Source organism: Cygnus atratus, chromosome 2 (assembly GCF_013377495.2).
Source record: "Cygnus atratus isolate AKBS03 ecotype Queensland, Australia chromosome 2, CAtr_DNAZoo_HiC_assembly, whole genome shotgun sequence".
Classification (NCBI taxonomy): Eukaryota; Metazoa; Chordata; class Aves; order Anseriformes; family Anatidae; genus Cygnus; species Cygnus atratus.
In genome coordinates, this window is record NC_066363.1 from 49696476 (window position 1) to 49724031 (window position 27556).

The 27556-nt window shown below is 43.6% G+C and overlaps 1 protein-coding gene across 1 annotated transcript in view; it reads left to right on the forward strand.

Moving 5' to 3' along the window:
* The first annotated feature begins 1211 nt into the window (after positions 1 to 1211).
* Positions 1212 to 27556, forward strand: part of KIAA0319 (KIAA0319 ortholog) — a 41872-nt gene continuing 15527 nt past the window's right edge. The window contains exons 1-10 of the mRNA XM_035549613.2: positions 1212 to 1358; positions 8384 to 9159; positions 14944 to 15127; positions 17317 to 17421; positions 18060 to 18157; positions 18531 to 18618; positions 19164 to 19256; positions 20108 to 20240; positions 23707 to 23935; positions 25468 to 25591. Of these exons, the coding sequence (XP_035405506.1) occupies positions 1310 to 1358; positions 8384 to 9159; positions 14944 to 15127; positions 17317 to 17421; positions 18060 to 18157; positions 18531 to 18618; positions 19164 to 19256; positions 20108 to 20240; positions 23707 to 23935; positions 25468 to 25591 (1879 nt within the window). The 5' untranslated portion in view covers positions 1212 to 1309. The remainder of the gene's footprint in view (positions 1359 to 8383; positions 9160 to 14943; positions 15128 to 17316; positions 17422 to 18059; positions 18158 to 18530; positions 18619 to 19163; positions 19257 to 20107; positions 20241 to 23706; positions 23936 to 25467; positions 25592 to 27556) is intronic.

Consider the following 27556-nt stretch of genomic DNA (forward strand, 5'->3'; position numbering starts at 1 on the left):
ATCCTGGGCTGCATCAACAGAGGAGTGGCCAGCAGGGGAGGGAGATGATCGTCCCCCTCTGCTCTGCCCTTGTGGGGCCCCACTTGGAGTGCTGCATCCAGGTCTGGGGCCCCCAGCCCAAGAAGGTTGTGGGGCTGTTAGAGCGGGTCCAGAGGGCCACAAAGATGCTCAGAGGGCTGGAGCACCTCTCCTGTGAAGAAAGGCTGAGAGAGCTGGGGCTGTTCAGCTCGGAGAAGAGAAAGCTCTGGGGTCACCTTATTGCAGCTTTTCAGTACTTAAATGGGGCTTATAAAAAATGTAGAGAACAACTTTTCAACTTTTTACTTGGACAGATAATGACAGGACAAGGCAGGAATGGTTTTAAACTAAAAATATAAAAGTACATGTTTTAAGGAACTTGCCAAAAGCAGCCAGTTAGCAGCATTTCTGTCATACAGGTAGCTGAGATTTAAATGTCACTGTCTTTACCAAGTCACTTAACGAACATCAAAGGGAATTGACTGGAATGCTCTGCTTTGAGAAGAACTATTCTCTAATTAAAACACCGCTCATGTTTTCCTTTACAAAGATGTTTTTTTGGATCTGTTTAGGATTGTTTGTATGGAAGGAGTTGTAAGTTTGGCTAAAGTAACTTTTTTTTTTTTTTTCCCTTGGATGAATAATGTGGATTTGAATTGCTCATTCCTTCGTAGACCTATTTGTTGCTTTGGCTGTCTTATATGGAGAACTTAGTATCCTGGCAGGGAATGTCAGCTTAGAAACTCTGGAGAGGTGTCTGCTTGTATTACCTTGGTAGCTGAGAGGGAATAGCTTGAATGCTGCCTTGAGAACTGATTTAACACTTGATGGATTTTTAGTGTGGTTGATACTGTCCATGATGGCTTAGTTAGGAATCCCTGTCAGTTTCCATTTAAAGCCTCGCCAAAACCAGGGTCTGGATAAGTTCACCCGTAGCATTTGTGGGTTTGGAAGTACAGGAGACCAAGTACTAATCTGTCTCAAACATTTCTGTATCTCCAGAGAATGAGACTTCCAGGTAGGTAATTTGTTCTGCATCTTCACCTTGCCTAATCTACTATGTCGTCGGTCAAGTCAGGAAGTAATAATGAAGCCTGTGTTTAACCTGTTTGCTTTTACTGTGACATTCTAATTGATGCTCACATCTGACCTGTTTCTTCCTGTGCTGTCTGTTGCAGTGCTTCATGGCCACAGCAGGGTATTAAACAATATTAGAGGAAACCGACATCAAGTCCTATAATTTCCACGCAGCTGGTTGGAAAAGCAGTTGTCACTGCCCTCTGGGTGCAGCATGGCATTTGGACTTGGTGTTCTCTGCCTGTTACTATGGGCAATAACAGGTAGGAGTTTACTTCTTGTGTATCTGAGTCATGCAGAATGAGTGAAGCAAATGCTCCTGGAGTGTGAATGCTGGAGTGAATGAAATATGAATAAGACAAGAGCTGGGAAATCTTGTGGCTCCTCTGTGAGTTCTCATAAGGTACAGCTTCATAACTGGCAGTTAGTTGCAAAGGAGCAATGCATTTTTTTTGAGTGGCTGTTTGGAGATAATTTCAATGTGGCTGTTTCAGAGGAGATGTATGGGGCAAGAGGGAATAGAGGAAGAGGAGTTTTCCTTCTCTTTCTCTTGCAGGACAGCAGTTTAGCATCAATGAATTGTTTGTGTACTAAGCTGCCTTTTTTGCTCTGAAGTATCATAGGATGGTTGACATGTGAGAAGCAGAGATGCATTTGCTCACATTTTCTACCTCTTCATTCCCTCTTCAGACATGTATTTCCTTTTAAAGACCCCAAGAAAGTCACGTAGGTTTCTGCTTCAGACACAGAAATACAGAAATTATTTCCATAATCGGATGAAGAATGATTGACATGATGTCCCGGTGAAGACCAGTGATGAGTGGTGTCCCACAGGGGTTTGTATTGGGACCAGTATTGCTTAACATCTTTGTTGGTGACGTGGACAGTGCACCCTCAGCAGGTTCATGGACAACACCAGGCTGAGTTGTGCAGTTGACACACTGGAGGGAAGGGAGACGATAAAGAGGGACACTGACAGGCTTGAGAGGTGGACCCAAGTGAATCTCACAAAGTTCAACAGGGCCAAGTGTCCTGCACCTGGGTTGGTGCAATCCCAAATGTGAATAGAGGCTGAATGATGAGTGGTTTGAGAGCAGCCCTGAGGAGAAGGACCTGGGGTGCTGGCTGATGAGAAGCTCAACACGAGCTGGTAACGTGCATTTGCAGCCTGGGAAACCAACCATATCCTGGGCTGCATCAAAAGAAGTGTATCTAGCATGTAAAGGGAGGTGATTCTTCCCCTCTGCTCTGCTCTCCTGAGACCCCATGTACTGTGTTCAGCTCTGGGGCCCCCAGCACAAGAAGGGCATGGACCTCTTAAAACAAGTCCAAAGGAGGGCCACAAAGCAGTATCTATATTAGCAGGAATTAAGAAAATGTTATTCAGGTATCTGGCTTACCTATCCTGTAATATAAAAAGAATTGGCTCTTTAACGAGGCTGAGCCTTGCATATGTGCTTAGGCTTAAATTGATTGTTGAATTTGGAAATGGTGGGTTGGGGGATAGGCATTAACTACAGGTATGCTGGTAGCTGTTTTGGAGTAGTCATTAGGATTGCCCTGAGGATCTTACCCTGCCAAGTTTTTTAGCGGAACATGGAACTGAGTGGGTTTTTTTGTTCGTTTGTACTAAACAATAAGTATATCCTTTGTAAATAAAAAAATAAATAAATCTACTGTGAGATACTGAGTATCTGCTGTAGTGTCCATGCCAGTATCTTGAGGAGGAGGGGGGAAAAAAAAAAAAAAACACTAACCCAACAACAAAAATCCCACCCCACACACAACCTTCAGTAGAAGGTGGTAATGTGCAGTAAATGCTGAATTCTGGCTGTTAAGAATGTCACAGTTTTAGGCTTTCAAAAATGTTAATTGTTAGCGTATCCTCCTTGTGCACATGGAAAGTATTGTTCTCATTCTTTAGTTGCAATTTTGCTGCCTTCTCTTGATTTATCTGAGACCAAGACCATTACACTCAGACTGCTGGCTGTATTCTAAGCTTCTCGCTGTATCGGGTACAAGCACACAGTGTTTAAAGGCTAATATTGTAGTATCATCCCTCCATTTATTTACATCTCAATAATTTGCTGGCATTTTCCCTCCAATTAAGATCAACTCTGAATTGGAACGTACTCACTGATTTCCAGGATATGTTTGCTGAAATTTGTCAGTAGATGCTCACCTTTGGTACATCTAAGGGACTTCTTTTTGTGTGCAATCTAAAATGTGAGTTGTTTCAGGCTTAAGAAGCTGCTAGATGTTTGTTCTGCAGATTTTTCTGCACATGAGCTTGTGCCTCTGAAGACTTTTTCTTTCCCCTAAAATAAATAAGAGGAGCAGGTGGAAGGAGAAATGCAGGAAGAAAAGAGGAATCTTTTAAGACATCCATCTGTTCCATTTTTTTATACCAAGTATTTTTTTTACCACTTGTTTTAACCCAGATAACAAGAAGGCAGATTTAATAGAAGAAAGGTTTAACATTGCATCGTTGAGAAAGAACAGAGAAACAGGCTTATTAGTGAATATCTTCAGAGAGATATCATAGAATATCCCGAGTTGGAAGGGACCCATAAGGATCATTATATTGAATAATACACTTCAGTTTGTCAAAAGGAATTAATGTGGTCTACTCAGTACAAGAAATGTGGAAATACTGGAGAAAGCCCAATGAAGGGCCACAAAGATGGTGAAGGTGGAGCATCTCTCCTACAAGGAAAGGCTGAAAGAGCTGGGACTGTTCAGCCTAGAAAAGAGAAGGCTCAGGGCTATCTTATCAATGTGAATACCTGAAAGGAGGGTGCAAAAAGGACAGAACCAGTACTTCTTAGTGGTGCCCAGTGCCAGGACGAGGCAATTGGTACAACCTGGAACATGGGAGGCTCTGTCTGAATATCAGGAAACATTGTATGGACGATGGCTCAGGTTGCCCAGAGAGATAGTGGAGTCTCCCTCCTTGGAGGTCTTCAAAAGCCGTCTGAACACTGTCCCGGGCAACCTGTGCTAGGTGTCCCTGCACGAGCAGGGGGCTCTCTTATTTAGATGGCATTTATTTGTTTATTTTGTGTGTGATGGTTTTTGGCTAATGTTCGATTTGGTTTTGATGAAAAGCAAAACTAGAACAGTAGGCAGATCACCTAATGAATCCTGATATGTACCAGTGACCTTGACTAATGCTTCTTGGGAGGCTTAAGCTGCGTGTGGCAATAGGTGTTAGTGTCATACAGATTTTAGTGCACCATGCCTCTTGGTTGTGGTTTAACCCCAGCAGGCAGCTAAGTACCACAGAGCTGCTTGCTCATTCTCCGTAGGTGGGTGGAGAAGAGAGTCAGAAAGGTGAAAGTGTGAGAACTCGTGGGTTGAGGCCAAGACAGTCTGTGTCCCCTCCCAGCTACTTGTGTACCCCCAGCCTTCTCACTGGCAGGGCAGTATGAGAAACTGGGAAGTCTTTGGCTTAGTGTAAGCACTGCTCTGCAACAACTGAACCACCAGCGTGTTATCAGTGTTATTCTTCTCTTAAATCCAAAACATGGCATGCACCAGCCACTGTGGAGAAAATGAAGTCAGCTGAAACCAGGACAAAGTGTTAGGTTTTTCTGTGAACCTGCCGAAGAGAGCAGAGAGCCTCCATTAGATTTTGCAGTTCGTCCCCTTGCCCAGTCAAGGGATGGTCCCCTGCGTGCTGCGATGGAGGACCAGCTGGGCTCCTTCAGGGCTCTTGACATCAGAGGGCTCATGTAAGCAGATGAGAGTGGTGGCGTGCAGCTTGAAGGAGGATGTTAGTGTTTCTTCACTAAAGGAAGGAATCCCTTTAAAATGAAGCTATATTCCATAGTGTGACTAGTTTTTAGTTTGGTTTGCTGTTTTATTTGTTTGTTTTTTGAGGGGTGGGCAAGGTAACCAACTGGCCTAACTAGGTCTGTGGACATGTCAGTACTGTCCTACTGCAGGCATGTGACGCTTGCAGAACTTGTAGGCTACTGACGGTCTGGGCACCAGAAGGCTTTCAGGGCTCATAAAGAAGGGAAGCATTCTTTTTGGTGGTAACCTGAATGCATACTTCAGAAATAATCAACCAAATTGCATGATGCTTTTTTGGCAAGTACTGTTCAGAGTAGAAGAGTGCTTTAATTTCTGAGTCCAGCTGACTGAAGGAAAAAAAGGACAGTATTGCCTTGCTATCTGTTACGGGAGTGTTTTAGCAGACACAAATGTCACTATGTGACATTTCATGTGTCACTTTCAGAAAATACTCTAAATAAGAAATGGCAAGCTACATTTTACTTGAGCCCTTTGCAGACTGGATATTGTGAGTGAGAGGAAGGGAAATGTGATATTAGAGTTAAGATGAAGTTCGGTAGAAGTAGATCTTGTATTTCCCATCTGAAAACGATTAATAGACACACCTAGTGTCAGGCTGATCTAACCTCCCTTTATTCATCCACTTTTGCCCAGTTACTGCTAGAATTTATGTCAGTTAGGTATAGCTCTAGCTGAAGCAAGAGGTGAAACCGATTACTTTCATATTTGGATTACAGTTAATTTAGAGCTGGCTGGGAAATAATTTTCCCACTGTATAGAAATCACGTATCATAATGTTTTTTCCATTTCTCATCAGGATGAAACAGAGGCGATCTGACATTTTCTTTATGAGAAGAAGGGGATGGCTAAGGTCTGTCTAGGACGCTTGACTGGGAGATTGAGGTTCAAAGTCATGCATTATCTTAGGAGTGTTGTGGACATGTTTCTCTCTACAGATAATGAAACACCATAAATTTTGTGGGAGGCTGGCTGCAATATCATAGCTGGTATATCAATCTGAAAGTGGCAGAATGAGATTTGAAGCTTTGCTTGACATCAGGCTGAGTGAGGACGTAAGTCTGGCCCAAGGCTAGAGTTTGGATTATTCCAGTTGGTGAGTCTTGTCTCTAAGAATTTCTGGTCAGTCTTTTCTGAACAAAAAAATAATTAAACTTTCAAATTTCTTTTAATTGGTTAGTCACTTTCTCCTTCAATGATGAGGTAAAGAAGGGAAGGGATTAAAACATTACCCAGAGGATTTCTTCCTGGTCAGGTGGTGTGTAGCAGCCATACTGCTGTGAGGTCACTTTTCCCAGTCCTCTATTTAATGCTAACCCACAAGCTCTCAGTCAGCTCTTCATCCATCCCCAGGCAGAGCTCCGCACACTGCAGCTGCTCACTTACATTAAGGGCAACACCCCCTCCTTGTTTTCCTAGACTGTCCTTCCTAAAGAGCCTCTATTGCAATATTCTAGCTGTAGCAGCTGTCCCCCCACATCTCTGTGATCCCAGTAAGGTCATAGCCCTGCAGCTGTGTGCAGATCTCTTTATTCCTCTTGTTTATTCCCCATACGGTATGCATTAGCGTACAGGCACTACAGAGGCACCTCAGCATGCTGGGAGGCGCTCCAGCATTTTAACCCAGAGCTCTTCTGGGTGCCCCGTCAACTTAAAGGAATAATTTGTGATGGCAGCTCACAGTCTTTGCCAGGGTTTTGTGTTCTTGGAGGTGAAGGGAAATGTGGAAGAAATAACTTTATGGCACGTGTAAGAAAAAGTGCACAAATCATGCATCTTCAGGGTGCAGGTAAAGATGCTTCATGTCTGTCTGTTAGGCTAGGTTGTTAAAAGTTCCTGTTTGCTTGAGTAGATTTCTCACTGAATCTGAAAAGTAGAAGACTAATCAGCCTCCCAGCTGTGTGAAGGAGTAGCTAGAGTCAGGAAAAACAGTACTTGAAGCTGTTCATCCTTTTTGTCAGCTTCCTATTCAGCTATACCTAATTGCAAGCAAGTGAATTTATAAAAAAAAAAAAAAAAAAAAAAAAAAAGTCCCAAATAACCAGCTCCCTCATCCCAAATAGCTAGCTCTGCAAAACCGTCATAAAATCTTGCCCTCTCTATATTTTCTGCTATGTTGTTTGAGTGGAGTGGAGAGAAGTAAGTGGTTGAATGGCAGGCTGTCCTGTCAGCTTGTCCTTCAGGGTGATAGGTCAGTTGGAATAGTCTGTGGTCCTGTGAGTGTCTTGCATTGCAATTAATCTGTCTTGCAAGCTGTGCATTCATCCCAGGCAGTATGATGCTCCCCAGGTAGTCCAGTAGCTGGACACAGTCAGTGTGTTGTGAGGAGTGTACTGCAGTTCAGCCCAGGAGTGGGTTAGCTGTGGTGTGGTTGTTGGGTACGCTTGCATGTGAAGGAGAGTTGCTGAATCTCCTAGGAGCTGTAATCCATTAAACTGTCTTCTTTTTATGTGCCCTATACTATCATTAAAAAAGTTTTCTGCCACCAGTAGTCAGCTGACAGCTTTGTTAATGACATACAAGGCAGGCAAATCAAACTCTGTTTTCCATTGCTGTGTTAGCTCCACAGCGGTGGCATCATGTTTTCACTGGCTGAGATAGCAAGCCTGGTTGAAAACCATGTTGAGAAGAATGTGTTGGTTTTATTAAACATTTTTTTGAAGCATGACCAGATTAAAGTTGCATTTTGGAGAGGAATTTTGAACAGCAGTCATAACACATGGAAAAAAATGTCAAATATTGATTGAGATGTACGTTATGTCAATTCATATTGAAGTATTTTGCACTTGTAATCTCTGTGCTATGAAAATAATTTGGATGTCATACTGAAAGATTCCTTCCTTTGCAGTGAAGGTATAAAGATTCTCAGCACTGGAACAAGCTCTTGGGATTTCACGTGAATGGTTAAAGCAGCAAAATTTTGAGAATTCGATTCCCCTCCCTGCCCCTGGAGGTTTTATTATCAAGTCCAGCATTTACGTTGGTGAGAGAGACCTTTTGCAAAGTTTGAGTGAGATGATAGATGTTTCTCAAGTGTAGATCTTAGCTGCCTTCTCACTCAGATGGAAGAACAATGAGATGTTACTGCTTCTTGTTTTTGTTTTAAGATTTTATTTTTCTCCCTATGTTATGGGGAGTATCGTAGTACCTCATTTCTTTTTTCCGTTCCCTGCTCTGTTTTGTTTTTAAGTATCCACAGATGACTTTGGTCTCTTCATGCTGGCATTTTTATTGGCTTGCTCCAAATACAAAATACTTGATAAAATAGAGATCCTACACTGAAAAATCCTAAGTACAAATACTACTGCAAATGGACATACTGAAAGAAAAGTAGTGGTGACATTAGTTAAATGAGTTTGTTTAAGCTGGGTACTACCTGTCTTGTCTCCTGTCATAAGCCCTTTTTGGACATAAAAAGCAATATTATGGTTTGGTTGTAGTATTGTACCTCATGCTGGTTTTATTGTTTCAGGTTCCTATTGTGAGCAGTGCAGAGAAGGAGCCACGTACGCAGGTGCAGTAATATCTCCCAACTTAGAGACTGCTAAAATTATGCGAGTTCCTCATGCTACGTCGGTGTCTGACTGCATCACAGCGTGCTGTGACCTCTCAGGTTGTGACTTGTCCTGGATGTTTGAACGGCGCTGTTACATTGTGAACTGCCAACACAAAGAGAACTGTGAACCTAAAAAAATTGAAACGGTAAAGTCCTATCTAATCTTTGTGCTGAGGCCTTCTCAGAGGCCAGCCTCGCTACTGGGATTTGGACAGGTGATCCCAAGCATGGTCCACTCTGTGGGACGCCAGAATGAGCCATCTGAGGAGGTGAGTAGCCTGAAGGAGCTGTCTTTGCTTGGCAAAGATCTCAGCCTTGAGGAGATACCTGAATACATAGATGACTATAAGGACTTGGAGCAGGACCCCTTCCAGGTGAGCATCAAACATAAACAGAAGGAGAGCACAGATTATGCTGACTGGGGCCTGATGGTGGCAGGTGAAAATGGCTTCAACTCTTCAGTGGTTGATGATGGAGATAACCAGGAAGACTTTGCTGAAAAGGAAGAGGAAGCTGTAAAAGTGGAAGGCCTTCTGAATAAAAACAGCTCTGAAGTGAGCTCTGTTAGTGAACAGCGCTACATAGAGAGGTTGTCTTCTCTCACAGAGATTACACCATTACCTGGGAAGACATCTGGAAGCAGAGCAGCTGTTCAGCTGCTTGCACAACCTGATGATGCTTTGCAAGAAGAGGTATGTGTGCTCCTCAAGAAGCAGGCAGAGTATGGTGAGGCCACTTTGCTATTGTTTTGATGAAACAAGTTAGATTATTGTTTTATAATGTAACCATAAAATTCAAATGACTTACAGTCCTGTTATAGTGTAGAAAAGACTGAAGGGGAAGGGATTGCCTTAATAGGCACATGAATCGCTGAAGGACGCTTCTCTGTCATGATAAGGAGCAGAGCTGCTTCTAGGATACTGTGGGGTTTCCTTGGAATTACTCAGAACAGTAGGCTTGGACCTGTCTTAATAGAAATGTTTTGGTATTCTGCCTTTCTGACACTTGCTGATCCAAATCCAAGTAGTAAGTTCAGCAATAGTAGTGCCCACCAGCATCCAAAGAGCAAGACCGGTAAGCATAAGTTCCTCTATCAATAAAATTAAGCATGTTCTATAGGTTTCATGTTACTAAATGCCTAGTGGTGTTATAGATGTAATAGTGCTGAATAAATAACTTTGATAATGCTTTTAAAATGTGAGAGGAAAGGTACTTAAGGGAAGGAACACTGTTTTTTTTTGGACCACAACGTACAGTGGGATAAATTGGGTAAGTTTTTGTTCTCAGAATCCTTTCCTTGAGTCTGGCAATAAGAAACAAAACAACAACAACAAAAGAATCCAAGTTAAATATCTGTTAAGTACTTAAAACCTAATTTAGATACCTAAGACATGCACTTGTTCTCTATTTATGCCAATGGGTTAGATCAGTTCTAAAGGGTCTTTGTCTCCTTCAGAACAGGGTGGGATCAGTGGGAAAGTTGAAACGGGCTGTAAAGCCATCATCTTCTGGGTTTGACTCACCCCCAAAACTGAGGGGAGAAAGTACAAATTAAGTGGTGTTGTCTTGATTGCCTTAAATTACATCAGGCTTTGTAACCAACAGCTGCCTCTCTCTTGCTGTAAAAATGACAATTTATTGCCATTGTTGTAGGGAAGAAAAAGACATGAAAACACGAAAGTTGCTTGAAATCCATGATATCTGAGGTTCTTGGAGGGTATGACCGAAATAGCAGAAGCGTATGCATGGTGAACAGCTGGATGCCATCACAGCCTAGAGGTGCAGCAGTTTCTGGACTCTGCTTTGAGATCTAGATATCCTGTAATTCTTGGGAGGGCTCTGGGAGTGCTGTGAGGAACATGAGAGGGGCTGCTGCAGCTGGTAGAGGACATCTAGCTGAGACTGGAACCTCTAAGAGCTTCTCAAGAGTTCTTGTCAGCTGTTCTTGATCAAATGATGATTTGTGGTTTTGCTGCAGCTGGCTCATGATCAGGGAAGGCAATGCACCCTATCAGCAGGTGCTAGAGAGAGGCATCAGGAGCTCTGCCTAGGGATGGCAATGAGCTAGTCAGGAGTCTGTGGGTCAGGATTATTATGTCTCTTCCAGACTGCCTGGTCAGGAAGAAGCAGATGAGACTTCCTTCAGACAGTTGGAAGGACCCTCATAATCACAGCCCCTGACCCTAATGGGGGACTTGAGCTTATCTGGGTAGCTGGGAGAGCAAGGGAGCAGGACACAACGTAGGAAGCTTCTGGAATACACTGATGATAACTTCTGTACAGAGGTGATGGAGGAGCCAACAGGGAGAGGGCCTCTTACCTCAGCCTTGCAGGCAGAGGGATTGGTCAGGGGCATGGCCGTGTGGTGGTGGAGTTTGGGCTCTTGAGAGGTGAGGGAGTAAGTCAAAAAGCAAGGTCACAGCCCAGTAGGCTTCAGAAGAGCCTGTTTTGTGATCCCCTTGGAAGAATTCCAAGGGAGACTGTCCTGGAGATAAAAGGGGTTCATTAAAGCTGATTGCTTTTCAAGGATCACCTCCTCTAAACTGAAGATAGCCTGTGCTGCAGAAGATAACATGGCCCAGCCTTCTTGGTAAATTTCTTTTCTGATTTTTGCCATCCCAGCTAGGATAGAAAGGTTTTGTTTTTTCTTCAAGTACTGCCTATGTGAACAGGAGCTTAAAATGAGAAGTTCAACAGGAAGTTCAACAAGGGCAAGTGCAGGGTCCTGCACCTAGGGAGGAATAACCCCAAACACCTGTACAGGCTGGGGGCTGTCCTGCTGGAGTGCAGTTCTGCAGAGAGAGACCTGGGAGTCCTGGTGGACAGCAAGCTGGCCACGAGTCAGCAATGGGCCTTGTGGCCAAGAAGGCCAACGGTATCCTGGGCTGCATTCAGAAGTGTTGCCAGCAGGTCAAGGGAGGTGATCCTCCCCCTCTACACAGCCCTGGTGAGGCCACACCTGGAGTACTGTGTCCAGGTCTGGGCTCCCCTGTACAAGAGGGACATGGAGCTACTGGAGCGAGTCCAGAGGAGAGCTACGAAGTTGATGAGAGGACTGAAGCACCTGTCATATGAGGACAGGCTGAGAGAACTGGGCCTGTTTAGCCTGGAAAAGAGAAGACTGAGGGGAGACCTCATCAATGTGTATAAATACCTGAGGGGAGCGTATTGAGAGGGTGGAGCCAGTCTCTTTTCAGTTGTGCCCAGCAACAGGATAAAAGCCAAAGGGCACAAACTGAAGCACAGGAGGCTCTGGCTGAATATGAGGAGGCACTTCTTTAGTGTGAGGGTGACAGAGCACAGGAACAGATTGCCCAGAGAGGTTGTGGAGTCTCCTTCTCTGGAGATATTCAGAACCCACCTGGATGCCATCCTCCGCAATGTGCTCTAGGTGATCCTGCTCGTCAGGGGGGTTGGACTAGATGGTCATTAGAGGTCCCTTCCAACCTCGGCCATTCTGTGATAAGATCTGTAGTTGGAAGGTGGTCTGGCAGTGCTCTGTTATGAAATTTGTAGAGGCTTGATAGGATATCACTGGGAAGCTGTTTGTGAAATGACTCTTAAGGGTTTTCAGTTAACATAGAGCAATGTTAAAAATGTTAAGGAGCTGGAGAAGTAGAAGGTTTTGAGAAACTGCCAAAGCCCAAGAAGCCCTTGTTTCCCAAGTGGGAGCCCTTTGAATTCAGACATCTGTAGAGAAACTAAGATGGCAAACAGTTACGGCAAACACCGTTCCCTGGCCTTTCCTAGGCTCAGCTGCTGTCCAGACACCTCTCCCCTTCATAGTCTCCAGTCCCCTTCTTTTTGCTAGATGTTACGGTCCAGTCCCTTTGGTGAGGTGACCAGCAGCACAGGAGGTTGAGCTCAGTGCATAGCATTTTCCTTTTGTGGCTTATTGTTTCTGTGCTCTTTTCTGCCACTGCTTCTTCCTAATAACATGTTTCCTTAGCTCCACTGTGGGCTTTTCCATGGGCTGTAAAAGCTCAGTAACATGAATACATTTAGAAATCTGTACAGAGTCACTGTCAGCCTGCCCAAAACAGAAATCTGCAATGCTGCAACTCCTTGAAGTGATGTCGCACAACCCTCCCCCCCAAGAAGTCCTTCTCTTCTTTCATTTTCCTTTCATTTTTCAAACCACGTCTGCTCCAGCATTGCTCTCAGTAATACCTTCTGCTCAAGAGATTAGAGAGATCAATTTCTGATATTGCCCCAGTCCACTTATCTGCTGACTGCTAATGTTCTCAGTCTTAAGCTTTTTGGCTGCGACAGTGCCACAGAACACCTTTTTGACTGCAAAGCCTTGTCTAGGCTTGAGGAGTGTAGAGGTGGTTGGTGCCATTGCAGAAGAGTGTCTCAGGAAAGGTGTGATTTTGCCCTGTCTGTCCTGCAAAGCCTGGATGGCTGCTTCTCAGCTGATAGGCTGGCAAAGGGTCAGGAGAGGAGGAAAGCCAAAGGATGCTCAGAACAGTAGATTTCTATTGAGTTTGGAAGGCAAAGGAACCCTTTGCTTTGTCAAAGCATGGTAAAGAAAATCTTTGAAGACATGGGATGGAGTGCATGCATAAAGGCAGCTTGCCTTTTCATCAAGGCGTAAGGCAGGAGGGGCTTGGGATTCTCCCTCTGGGTGGTAATGTCCAGGATGAGACTTCTGCCAAGGGCCCAGGGTTAGCATGCTGAAGGTACTGCCTGAGGGAAACTGCAGTCACAGCTGTCATTAGAGGTCCCTTCCAACCTCACACAGCTGTCACTGACCCAGCTGCACAGATATTTGGTCAGAAATGAGTCTTGGGAGGAGAAGGAAAGAAAGAATGATTGGCCTGTTCAGACTGGTTCTGAAAGGTAATAGGGCCTGAGAGACAGGTGGAGGTGTTGGGCCAGGATAACACAATGGTGGGTTATTCCTGCATAACTTGCTCTGTCCTTTACTGCGGTTCTCAATTACTTACAAGGTGGCTGGTGAGAAGAACACTACTGCTTGTTGCTTGAAGCAGAAAGATTCAGGGCACTTTATTAGTAGTGAGGAAAGAAAGAAACATGAGTGAATCCTGGACTGAGCAGATGTAGTAGGAGAGGCAAGGATCCTGTTGTGTGTGCACATGGAGAGAACAGTGATAGAGTCTGCAATGATTATTGGCTTTTAAAGGGTTATGACTACATCTAGATCTGCCCTACTATTCTGTTACCACTGTTATTTTGACAATTGTTCTGAATATGAAACTTGGAAAAAGAATAGTGTTTCATGCATGGCCTGATGGAAAAAAAAAGAAAAGTTATTTGGTAGATACTCTGCATATGAATAAAACTTCCTGATTGCAAGTATTGAGTTTATGTGGCAAGATTTTGGTAGCGCGGGGGCTGCAGGGGTGGCTTCTATGAGAAGAATCCAGAAGCTGCCCCATGTTAGATAAGGGCCAGTTTCAGATGGCTTCAAAAGGGACCTGTTGCTGTCCACAGCGATGCTGATTGGGCCTTTGTGAGAGCAGATTTAAGAAAGAGGAAAAAAAACTGCTGCACAAACAGCTGGGAAAGTGAGGCGTAAGAAGCAGCCCTGCAGTCCCCAAGGTCAGTGCAGAAAGAGGGCAAGAGGTGCTCCAGGCACACAGCAGCAGTTCCCCTGCGGCCTGTGGAGAGGCCCCTGGTGGAGCAGGCTGTCCCCCTGCAGCCCATGGGTCCCACATGGAGCAGATCTGCACGGAGGAGCCCCCGGTGGAGCAGGTGGATGTGGCCTGGAGGAGGCTGCGGCCCATGGAGAGCCCCTGCAGGAGCAGGCCCCGGGCCGGAGCTGCAGCCCGTGGAGAGGAGCCCACGCAGGAGCAGGGGGTCTGGGGGGAGCTGCAGCCCGTGGGGGACCCGTGCTGGAGCAGTTTGCTCCTGGGGGATGGACCCCGTGGTACAGAGCCATGTGGGAGCAGTTCTTGAAGAGCTGCTGCCTGTGGGCAGCCCCTGCGGAATCAGTTCGGGAAGTACGGCATCCTGTGGGAGGGACCCCACGTGGAGCAGGGGCAGAGAGTGACCGTGAGGGAGCAGCGGAGACGAAGCTTCATGGATTGACCGCAGCCCCCATTCCCCATTTTCCTGCACTGCTCAGGGGGAGGAGGTAGCAGAAGGCGAATGGGAGAGAAGATGGCGGGTTTTTTTGTTTGTTTCTCACTGCTGTATCTTGTTAGCAATAGGTAATAAATTTTATTAATGTCCCTATTCTGAGTCTGTTTTGCCTGTGTTAATCGTTGAGCGATCTCCCTGTCCTTATCTCAACCCTTGAACGCTTTCCATCATGTTTTCTCCCTCTTTCCATTTGAGAAGGGGGAATGAGAGAGCGGTTGTGGTGGAGCTCAGCTGCCCAGCTGAATGAAACCACCACACTACATAAATCAGGCAAACCCAACATGCTGTTTAAAGAAAAGCATACCTGTAAATCTATAAATGTGAAATACAAGTCATAAATGACACTCTTTCAATAATTCATTTTGCAGGTTCCTACGCATTCCCTTCTTTCAGACGAAGTGGAATTCTCCCCAGGTGTGTCAGAGAAAACCCAGACTCCCACAGTGGCCCCAGAGAACATCACTGAAGGTGGGGTCATGCTGCTTCCCACTAATGTTGTGCCATCTGAGCCCATGCAGCAGTTCCCAACTCCTGCTAATGCTCCTAAAGCAGGTAATACTTCAACATGGCTGGAGATCTGAGGGGTACCTGCAGGTTAGACAGCAGGTGGGGATAGCTTTACTACTGTCAAGCTTGTATCCTGTTGGTATAAGCTCTTTATCCAAATGCAGCATGGTCCCACTTCAAGCATGTAGTCCTACACTGCAAACTCCAGAACCTTTAGCTTGTTCTTTCTGAGGAAAAACTCTGACCAAGCCTAACATCAGTGGGAAATTATAACTCAGTCAAATGCAGTAAAGTAAAAAGCAAATTAAGAGCATTTTCTTAACGCATTATTTTTTATTATTGGTGAGAAATACCTAAGACTTTCTGGAGTTACACAATAGTTTCCTCCAGCCACTCCTTTGTTTTTGCGTGACTGCAGAATATTGCTTGCTCTCAGAAAATCATCAGTAGGGTTCCCACCTTGTGTAGCGGTCAGGTATCATGAAGCAGAGCAGGTGGGACATGAGGAAGCCCAGCCCTTAATAGAGGAGAACTTGGCCACTTCATCCTGAAAAAAATTTTACTCTAATTTCAAACATGGAAGAAGGCTTATCAGATTCCCAGCTACAGAGGAAAAGTTCTTATTTTGAAAAAGATGTGTTTAATTGCTCTGCCCTCTGTAGTTGCATTAAATTCTGTGTATATGTTAGTCTATCTACTTTCTTGTGCTGAGTTTCCTGCCTTTCTATGTGCCCTGACAAAGGGTTAGAAAGTTCACAAGAAGCAGGGAATCACAGATGTGTGTTCTGTGCTCCTGAGGGACATGGAGAGCTAAGCCCTTTGCTTCCTGGTAGAGCAAGTCTTGTTTGGGACATCCCTAGCACATTCTGCGAAACTACAACATGCCAGCCAGGATAGCAGTAGGAGGTAACATGAGGAGACAAGCTTCAAGAGGGATCCTCTCCAAGACAATGGATCATCATTACCGTTGAGTACTGACTAGGCAGCTCCTCCCCCTCCCTCACAAGAGGAGGCTGAAGAGGACTCAAAAAAGAGCTTGGAAGAAGCAGCTGAAGGAAAGGTTGTGATGAATCTCACTGTAAGTACTGTTTTGTGCAAGGATTTCCTCAAGTTGCTTTGCACAGCCCTACTGTCTCAGTCTAGGAGAGAGTCCCTCCTCCTCCTTTGGTCATCACCTTCATCTAGCCGTTTTGCTCTCATCACATGTGGAGGTCAAAAGATTTTTAGAAGCACAAATCTCCACTGGAGTCAAGGGCAACTTCCACAAGCAATTCTGGAGCCTCACATTTAAGTAGCAGGGACAGAAAGTGTACTGTCAGCATAACCTTTTTGCTTCATCCCTTTTTACACCTGTCAGCTGCCACAGCTGAGTAGTCTCTTGCTCATCTAGTAAAAGTTGGACACTTAGATACTAGTGAGTGTTGCCTTTGGAGAACCTTTATTCTGTGGTCTCCCTGTAGTCAGGAACACATTTAAAACATTTTAAAAACAGGTCTATGAGAATGTTGCTTGAAGTTATGCTTTGATATGTTTTGGTTTGGGTTTGTAGACTTCAGCGTTTTTGGAAGAGAAAACAATTTGCACAGATGAGAACTGTCAGGGTGTTCCTGGATGACACGTAGACAGAATGTGCAGTCTAGCAAGGAAATAACCCTGCTGCACTAGCAGAATTTTTAAAAGTGACACGATGAGCTGGACACTTAGTACATGCCTATTCAAGTGCCACACAAACATAGAAGCGTGTTGGTGGAGAAAAGGCATAACGCTGGTTTTAGGATGGACTATGTTACTTAGCTTAATGAAGTTTAATGAAGTTTATTCTGGTGCTGATAGCTCTTTTTTGTCTTTTGTTGTTGCATATGTTTGAACTCCTGTACTTTCAACCAATTATTAAAAAAAAATACATAATTCTTTATGCAGAGAAGTGTTAACTGTGATATACAAGAAAAATCAGAACTCATCTGTCTAAAGCAGACGAGTGTAGGTGAAATACTATTTCATATTTGTGGAAGAACAATTGTCTTGAATAGTTCAGTAAAAGGTGAAGGAGCTGTAGTCATGATTATAACAGATTATTAATTGATTATGTATCAGGATTTTTTTCTTATTTATCTTTGCCTATTCACTGCAGAGCATTTGTCGAATTTTACTTAATCCATTACAAATAATACTTGAAGATACAAAATTTATATCCATTGCATCTTTCTAAACGTAATGTACTCTTTCTGTCTTAGATATGGTAAAAGAACTTACTGTATCTGCTGGAGATAACATACAAGTGATGCTACCCAAAAATGAGGTTGAACTGAATGCCTTTGTTGTCCCGCCACCGCCTACAGGTGAGTTGAATGGCCTCGCCATACAGGAGATGCTCACGCACTACCAGCCTGTAAATGTAGATAAGTCCCAAGTTGTGTGAATGTTCACACTTTAGAATAAAATCTAGTGTCCTCCTTCTACCTTTTTTGTGGCTTCATCTGCAGAGAGCATTTCCTCCTTTGGATTTTAGAGATTTTGGAGTGGCTTGTATTTTCAGAACTTGAACTAATTAGCCAAATGATTCAAAAAGAAAGCCCATGATTTCTACCAAAAGATGATGATGTGGCCAATGTTATAGCATCTTGTTGTTAAGCAGAGATGCGAAGAACTAGGTTCCGAACACAACATTTACCTTAAAACTACGAGTTACTGAGCTGCAGCAAAGAATATGTATTTCATAGGTAGCTGTGTAAAACATGTGAAGCTGGTTTTTAAACCTATTTGTGAAGTCTGTTACCTTCGTTGCTACTTTACCAAGTTACAACACACTGTGGAAGCTTAACATGTATTCATAACACTCCATTTTGCTGACTCAAATAATAGCAGTCATGGTTTCCTGCTATAGCATTTTACCTGACTGGTGAACTTAATTTCTTTGCTTCTTGGGCTTATCTTGAAGGCAGAGATGATTATTCTTATGCTATGTTATTGGTCTTAGAAACAGCCTACAACTATGAGTGGAGCTTAATCAGTCACCCTGCTGACTATGGTGGTGAAATGGAGCACAGGTACACCCAGACACTGAAGCTGTCTCATGTAAGTGAGCTGTAAGTTCAGGCCCATGCAGTGTGTTCAGTCCTTTCACGGGGATTTAACCTGTAATGAAGAGTACTTTTATTTGAGGAATTCTGATTACTCTGAGTTGTCTTCACTTGCATGTGTCAACTTTTTCAGATTTCCAGAAATGCCTCTTTGAGTGCTCTCATAATTTTCTGAGATTGAGTAAAAATTCCAAAGTGTTCCTCACCTTGGGGCAGTAGCCAGTGCCTTTTATGTATGTGCTTATTTGAAACCTAGAGTTCCTTTTATATCAAGATCTTTCTATGTGTACAACACAATTGGGAGATCGTATGCAGATTGCATCTGTATATTTCACCATGTAACTGGATTTGTTCTGTGTATGTCTCAGTTATCGGTGGGACTTTATGCCTTCAAAGTGACGGTTTCTGGTGAAAATGCCTTTGGAGAAGGTTTTGTAAATGTCACTGTCAAACCAGGTAAATCAGTTGGCTAAAATAATTAATTTCTTCAATGCTAGTAGTAGTATTACCTGTCTTTGTAGTAGTCTGTCAGTTATTGTCTTCCAAAGACATCTAGTAGTACAATCATGCAGAGATGTATTTCGTGTCTTGCTGTCTTTAAACCATTTTAAGCAAGTGTGGCTGAGGATCCTGCTTACTGCATTTAAGTGCTCTCTAGCCTGTGCCCTCCTGAGGCAAGACCTGAGAAGGCATCATGATACCTTCTGTGGTCCCCTTCTCCACTAAAACTAGGATCAGCAAGTAGGTACTGAACTGGCTGTAGCTGTAAGTTACAGTGCACAGGTCTACCTAAATCGTGCCAGATGGAAGTGGCTGCAACAGAAGACTGTTGCTTAAGTGCACTGCTCTTCAGTAACCTTTCCTGTCCCTTGTCCAAAAAGGACTGCAGATGCTACACAGCTGTCAGTCCTAGCCTTGGATCACTGGGGACTGTTGATCTGTAGAGTTACTGGATTATCTTTGCCTGGGTCTTCACAATGCTTTCCCTGTCTTTCTTACAGCAATCAGAGTTAATCAACCACCTGTTGCTGTTGCTTCACCCAAAGTACAAGAAGTTTCTTTGCCTACAACTTCCACCTTCATTGATGGCAGTCGTATGTACTAGACCAACTTGTATTTTTAATATACAGTTAGAACACTACTGTTTATCGGTAACAAATGAAATTCCTTTCCACTGTACTCACAGAAGTTCCCTGAATCGTGATTCATTTTGAGAATATGAGTCCAGTTATGAATGATTTTCAAAAAGAAAAAGTTAATTAGATAAAATATTTGTATGATATGAGGCTGAGTAATATTGGTTCTAGAATGAGCTGTACTTTGAAATTTTTTCTTTCTGTTGTTCTTCCTAGCTACAGAAAACATGATTGCTTGATTTTATTTATTTATTTAAACACAATCAAGTGCATGTCAAGACTATAAAATCCAGCCTTCAACTTGGGCAGTGTGTCAGAAGCTGCTACATCCAAACAGCATATAATCTTAGAGTATTTTCTTGTCCTGCCTGGAATCCCCATTATGGGCCTCTGTGCCAGTCTGGGCTCATTGTAGAGAGCTGCCATGTAAGGTACAATGAGATGTGTGAGTTTGTTTTGAAGTTAAGCGAAGGTTTACGTTTTTGTATTTACCAAGAAAAAACAAATGGGAGTATGTAGGCATTCTACTTCCGTGTGCAGTGAATCTGACTGAGATTAACTTTATCTGTATGTGTGAAGAATATATATATATATATATATATATATACATATATATATATATATATTTTTTTTTTTTTTTATGGTAACTCATAATATGTGGTTCAATAGCTGTGGTACGTGAACTCTGTTTGAATATGCTTGTAAAGATGATTATAAAACATCAGTTAGGGATCAGTTCGTGAGAGACTTTAGTATTCGTACAAGCCATTGTTACAATATACTGATACGTTTTTCTTTAATGCATGTAGAAAGTATAGATGATATGAAGATAGTGAGTTATCACTGGGAGGAAATTAAAGGCCCTTTGCGAGAGCAGAAGGCATCTGCTAACACACCTGTCTTGCACTTGTCTAAGCTTGTTCCTGGAAACTACACTTTCAGGTACGCCTGCATGGATACTTTCTTTTCAGGTTATAAGTCTTTCTTTGATGTCAGCTAGATGAACTGAAGAAACCCCCCATGATTCAGGTGGAAACAGTTAGAGACCTGCTACTCCACCTGGACTGTCACAGGTCCATGGGGCCAGATGGGACCCACCCAAGGATGCTGAGGGAGTTGGCAGATGTGATTGCTGGGCCGCTTCCCATTATCTATCAGTGGTCTTGGTCATCCAGATAGATCCCGGATGACTGGAGGCTTGCTAATGTGACGGCCATCTATAAGAAGGGTCGTAAGGAGGACCTGGGGAAGTACAGGCTTGTCAGCCTGACCTCGGTGCCAGGAAAGGTGACAGAACAGGTCATCTTGAATGCAATCACACAATGTATGTGGGACCACTGGGGGATCAGGCCCAGCCAGCATAGGTTCATGCAAGGCAAGTCCTGCCTGATCAACCTCATCGCCTTCTATGACTAGGTGACCTGCCTGGTGGATGAGGGAAAGGCTGTTGACATAGTCTACCTAGACTTCAGCAAGGCCTTTGACACAGTCTCCCACAGTATTCTCTTAGAGAAGTTGACAGTCCATGGCTTGGTCAGGTACGCTCTTTGCTGGGTTAAAAACTGGCTGGACGGCTGGGCCCAGAGAGTGGCGGTGAACGGAGTGAAATCCAGCTGGCGACTGGTCACAAGTGGTGTTCCCCAGGGGTTGGTGTTGGGGCCCATCCTCTTTAATGTCTTTATTGATGATTTGGATGAGGGAATTGAGTGTACCCTCAGTAAGTTTGCAGATGACTTCAATTTGGGGAGAAGTGTCGATCTGCTGGATGATAGGAAGGCCCTGCAGAGGAGGGACCTGGACAGGTTGGATCAATGGGCAGAGGCCAACGGGATGAGGTTCAACATGGCTAAGTGCCGGGTCCTGCACTTTGGTCACAACAACCCCATGCAGCGCTACAGGCTTGGGAGAGAGTGGCTGGAAAGTTGTGCAGAGGAAAAGGATCTGGGGGTGCCAGTCGATGCTTGCGTGAACACGAACCAGCAGTGTGCCCAGGTGGCCAAGAAGGCCAATGGCATCCTGGCCTGTATCAGGAATAGTGCAGCCAGCAGGACCAGGGAGGTGATTGTTCCCCTGTACTCTGCTCTGGTGAGGCCGCACCTCGAGTACTGTGTTCAGTTTTGGGCCCCTCAGTACAAGAAGGACATCGAGGCCCTGGAACATGTCCAGAGAAGGGCTACGAAGCTGGTGAAGGGTCTGGAACAGAAGTCCTGTGAGGAGTGGCTGGGGGAACTGGGGTTGTTTAGTCTGGAGAAGAGGAGGCTCAGGGGAGACCTTATTGCTCTCTACAGCTACCTGAAAGGAAGTTGTGGGGAGCTGGGGGTCGGCTTCTTCTCACAGGTAGCTAGTGATAGGACTAGAGGGAATGGCCTCAAGTTGCGCCAGGGGAGGTTTAGGTTGGAAGTCAGGAGAAATTTCTTCTCAGAAAGAGCAGTCAGGCCTTGGAACGTGTTGCCCAGGGAAGTGGTAGAGTCACCGTCCGTGGGGGTGTTTAAGGAAAGGCTGGACCTGGTGCTTAGGGACATGGCTTAGTGGGTGACATTGGTGGTAGGGTGATAGTTGGACCGGATGATCTTGGGTCTTTTCCAACCTTAATGATTAAATGTTTGTTTGGTTTTGAGCTCATGTCTGCCTCCTTAAAGAGCTTCATTTTTCTTCTGTATGCTTTTCACCTTTGTTTTGCACAGTAGAGAGATATAGGGACCAGATTCATTAAGAAGTGCTTGCTGTGATTTTGTGATACTGGTGTGATGATGCTTTGCAGCACAAAGTAACACCTCGTTTTGCATAAGAAATGAAATAACCTCCCACTTCCTGCAACGATAAGTGGGAGAGAACATCTTTTATTTCTTTTCAACTTAGAACTTGGCAAATGTCCTGACATGAGACTGCAGTCAGGATGTGAAAGTCATCCCCTGAGTGGTGGTGGCAGACAGAACAGTATTGGGAGACTGATCTTTGCAAGGCGATGTGGTGTGCTGATTTTATAAGTGTAATTCTGTTCTTTCTAAAAGCCTTTTCTTTGCTGCCGTTTTCCTCCAATTAATACTTGCAAAATCCACTGGATTTTGTCCATACAACAGAAGCAATGTTTGCAGTTCTGGGTGCTTTAATTAAAATCAGGGTTCATTTTCTGGATTTCTTAATTTAAAGCCTAGTCCTGTACTTGTGTGCTTTCCACTGAACCAGCCTTGGCTGCCAGTAGGTAACAGCCTGCCAGTGGATACATCAGGTATCAGTGTAGCATCAGCAGAATGTTGAAGCCTGCTGATGACCAGTGTACATGTATGTGAAACATGCTTCTTTGTATAAACATCACCAAAAATTGCTTCAATTTCCGTTCTCTGTTCTTTACTGGAGTTGTGCCATACTGTACAGTGGCAGAAGTGAGAGTAAGATTTTGTTTCCTCAGTTGAAAAGGATGGAGCTCACTTACAAGCAGTGCTGTTAAGTGTACACAAGGGAATTAAGAAATCACCTCCTATATTCATGTTTCTTTAGGAGAGGATGAGGTAATTGAACGATAGAGTAAGTAGCCTGTTCAAGCTCACAGGAAATTAGTTGGAAAACAAAATCCAGCACTCCTGACACACATGGCTGTGCATCCACTGCAAAAGTATGCATTCCCTAATGACAGGACTAAGGAGCACTAGTTTTGTTCTCACTTGTGAAAGGCTTCAGGAGTGATTCCCCTCCATATGTTCAGCTGTATACAGTAGTCGCAACAGCGGTGCATTAGAGATGTAGTTGGTTACCACACTGTGGAGGTCAGTCTGTCATCGCTTTCAAGTCTCTCACTTCTAGATAATTTGCCACTGTGTTTCTGAAAGGCAATAGTGATTGTTTAAACCATGTGCTATGTTTAGTTTTGTGACTTGAGGTCTCCTTCCAAAATAAGAGCTGATAATAAAGTCCATTAATATTAGTAGCAGCATGTTACAAAGAAATAAGAAGTTACAAGCTGTTTTTGTGCTATGACAAGCAGACCTTCTGAACATTTAGAATAGTTCTGGGTGTAGTTATTAACAGGGGCTGTTGGAGTATAGCCAGTGACTGAAATCCCTGTTTTTAGTGACTAAATCTTTGAAGATTTTGTAGCAAAGGCTATTTGAAATGATGGAGTTGCTGTTGATTGCAGGGAACAGTTTTCATCTGGGATCCAGAATAGCTAGGCTTTTTTTTTTTTTTTTAAGGTTGCAAGCTGTCATTGAAAATTAGACTTCTGAATTTCTTTCCAGCCTTAGTTCAAGTCTGTCTTTCTGAAGCAGAAGTTCATCTAATCTAGATCAGCGGCTCTGGTTTACGTATCGATTTTGCTCTCTTCAACTACCAGAAAAATGTGAATCTTTGACCTTATAACTTGACAGCAGTCTGGTCTAACAATTTCCAATATTGTTTTTTCCTATTGTAGGCTCACAGTGATTGATTCAGATGGAGCAGCCAACTCCACAATTGCATCTCTGACTGTCAACAAACCAGTGGATTACCCACCTATTGCTAATGCAGGACCTAATCAGGCAGTCACCTTGCCCCAAAACTTCATCACACTGAATGGAAACCAGAGCAGTGATGACCATGAAATTGTCAGCTATGAGTGGTCACTCAGTCCCAAAAGCAAAGGCAAGGTGGTAGCAATGCAGGTATGTCTATCTCTCCTTACATAGTATTAGAAAGCTCTTTTTCATCCTTGCCTTTCTATGAAGAAACACATACAAAAGTAACTATTCAGGAGTACTAAAATATCTAGAGTACTGCTGTTCCTCTCTGATGTATTCAGCTTTTTCAGATGTTACTTCTAATTCCTTCTCATCATCATTCTTTTTTTTTTTTTTTCTTTCATGCTTTATTGTCAGTTGTCTTTCTTGCTATGGTTTGTTCCCTGAGGGTATGGAAATTTCAGTTCACTCTGTCTGACCTTGGACCCTGGCACCTGCTCCACAGGTTTGCATCTTCTGAGAGGCTAGACATACCACAAACTGAGAGAAGGTAGTGGTGATCAGCGTCTTCTTTAAACAGTTTCTCTTCCTGGAGAAAGTAGCACCTGAGAAAGGACTCGGTTTTTTTGAATGAAAGATCACAAGACTTCTGTCAGCTTTCTCACAGTTCACACTGGTTGGTGTTTTTTATGCTCACTAGAACATGGGTTTCCTATGAAGGCCAACTGATTTTATGCTCTTTTATGGTGGCATGTTTATTTTTTCTTCTTTAGTATTTTTTTTAAATCTGAGAACTCAAGTCAATAACAATTTTCAGTTAGATGATGTCAGTTGCTCTTCCCTTTTCCACCAGTGCTGTAACCCCACTGTAGAAGGCCACCAGATTTGTCAGGCACAATTTGCCCATAGTGAAGCCATGCTGGCTGTCACCAATCACCTTCTTATTTTCCATGCGCCTTAGCAGAGTTTCCAGGTGGATCTGCTCCATATCATTTAGTTCACACGAGACTTCCCTGGAAAAGACGATTGTTGTGATTGATGAAGAAGGAAATTGTGATTTGTTGTTTCTCATGAGATATGCCTCAAATTCTGTTAGCAAAAGAACATATAGCTGGGCCTAGTCTTATTGTGAGCTTATATGTGTGTCAAATAATTACTGCTGTAAGTGTATAATGAGGACCGAGTTGTCTTGTTTAATATGTGTGTTTTCCCCAAGCCTTCCTGGCTGGGGTCAAGTCAGGTATGCTTTTGTGTTTAATGACTTGTTTTTGTGTTTAACTGTCTTTCATAAATAAATATTATGTTAAACAATGTCATGATTTAAAAAAAAATAATAATTTTGTAGTATCTTTCATTGGTGTTTAATTTGCTAATTGAGAAAGTTAGTTTCCCATGTGTTCATTACTGTTCTCTATGGTTTTATTACAAGTTCATTACAATTACTGTTGTCCAGAAATAATGCAGCAATTATAGTAACATAAGAAATCAAGGTTTACTGTCTCTATATAGATCTCTGGGTTGGTAGACAGCTTCAGTATTGGATATATGACATCTGTGCATCAAATTAAAAGTCTGCTCTTTGTCTACAAGGTGCTTCCACTGGTTGCTCAAGCAATGAATTATTATTATTGTGAATTACAACAAATTTTGTTTTTCCTCCACATTTGCTCTAAGATGTTTTGAGCTTTCCTGTATCCATCTCTCTTCCTCTACCCTCCCCCCTCTCTGCTGTGTAGGGAGTGCGGACTCCGTACCTCCAGTTATCTGCAATGCAGGAAGGAGATTATACTTTTCAGCTGACTGTCACAGACTCGGCAAGGCAGCGCTCCACAGCTGAGGTCACTCTGATAGTACAGCCTGGTAAGTTGACTGCAGGCATGTCTGGGTCCCTCGGGGTGGACCAGCCTGATGCCTTAGCACTAGCCTCAAATACCTCATCTCCCTGCATTGCACCACTCAGGTGGCAGTCTGAACAGCCGGTATCCCTGCATCAAGGACTCTTCCACTTCCATTTTCTATCAAAGCAAACAATAGAACAGAACTGCAGAAAGTGCGGATGGTGATCCTGAAGGCTTCCACCAGCCTGATTATGTAAGGCACCCTGCACAGAGATGCTTGAGTGTACTTCTGAAAACTAAAATGTAGCTCTCAGTTTAATATCCTGCAAAGTCTGTTTTGCAAAGGTGTTCAATATATCAGTCGATGTTTTACTCAGTTTTCTTACTGTTTTGTAGTTCTTCAAGAATCCATGTGTGGTTTGAATTCTCCCTAGAATTCTGTTGCATGTTCTAGGGGTCAAAAAAAGGTCAAGCAAGTAGTTTTCAAAGACTGCTTCTTTCACTTGGTTGTTTAGATTTGGAAGCTGAATGATGAACAGGCTCAAATGGACCAGGCCTCATCAGACTTTTTTTTTAACTTTTACTATTTTTTTAAATTGGGGCAGGGGGGGAATATGTTTGCCTATTGTAGATTCTTACATCCAAAGTGGCCTTTTCTGCCTATCTGAAGGTTCCATATTCCACTATAGAGCAACGTGGTGTCTCCCTGGTGTTGCTTATTCTACAGCTTTTTGTAGATGACCCCTTCTGGGGAAACTTTATAGTGGGCATTTAATGGAGAAATCAGGAACATGAATCACAAGTGCATCATGTGGTGGTGCCTTTTAGATTGGTGATAGTGTGGAAATGGGAAGGAGCTATTGCTGAAGGCAGGTCTAAGGGAAAGCAAATACTCAGAAAAATGGTAGTGTTCATGGTTTACCATGCCACAACAGCAAAGGTTGAAAACAGGTTAATAGGTTACATTTCTGCACTAAATATTCAAAGGCTTGAAACTGATGTTAGGTTAGTGGCATTGCACTGACACTGAGCAGCAGGAAACCTGTGTCAGTTCTTCTTTTAAGGTAAAGAACCATATTCATGTGGGTAGTTTGAAAGGGTCACAGTGATGGAACGAGATCAATACCACACCGCTCTTGTCATAAGAACATTCTGATGCAGTGTACTGAGTGGACTGTAAAGTTCATGAAGTGTGACTGTGCCACCAGGTGTGACTGTGAAAAAGGGAAGTACTTGCTGTAGAATTCAGCTTGTTAAAAAGCTCATTTCTCCCACCTAGTACTTTTTGCTGGTTTGAGCACATTAGACTTGAGACTCACAAGTATATCCATGGGAAGGTGATGGAACACCTAATCCTGGAAACCATTTGCAAGCACAGGAAGGGCAAGAAAGTCATCAGGAGCAGTCAGCATGGATTCACCAAAGGGAAGTCATACCTGACCAGCCTGATAAGCTTCTGTGATGAAATGACCACCCTATTAGATAAGGGGAGAGCAGTGGATATTGTCTTCCAGGACTTTAGTAAGGCCTTTGATACCGTTCCTCATAAGGTTCCACTAAGATACTCATGGAATCTGCTGAATTATGGTCTGGGTGAGCAGGTAGTGAGGTAGGTTGAAAACTGGCTGAATGACTGTGCCCAGAGGGTAGTGATCACTGGTGCAAAGCCTAGATGGAGGCCTGTAATGATCAGAGTACCACATAGGTCAATATTAGGTCCTGTCCTGTTCAAGAACTTCATAAATGATCTGGACAATGAGGTAGAGTGCACCCTCAGTAAATTTGTGGATGATGGGGAAAAAAAATGGGGGGTGTCTGACTCACCAGAGGGTCATGTAGCCATCCAGAGGGACCTAGACAGGCTGGAAGGCTGGAGAGGTGGGCTGACAAATTTCATGAAATTCAACAAGGAGAAGTGTGGAGTCCTGTACCCTGGGGAGGAACAACCCCAGGCACCATTACGTTCTGGGGGTCACCCAGCTGAAAA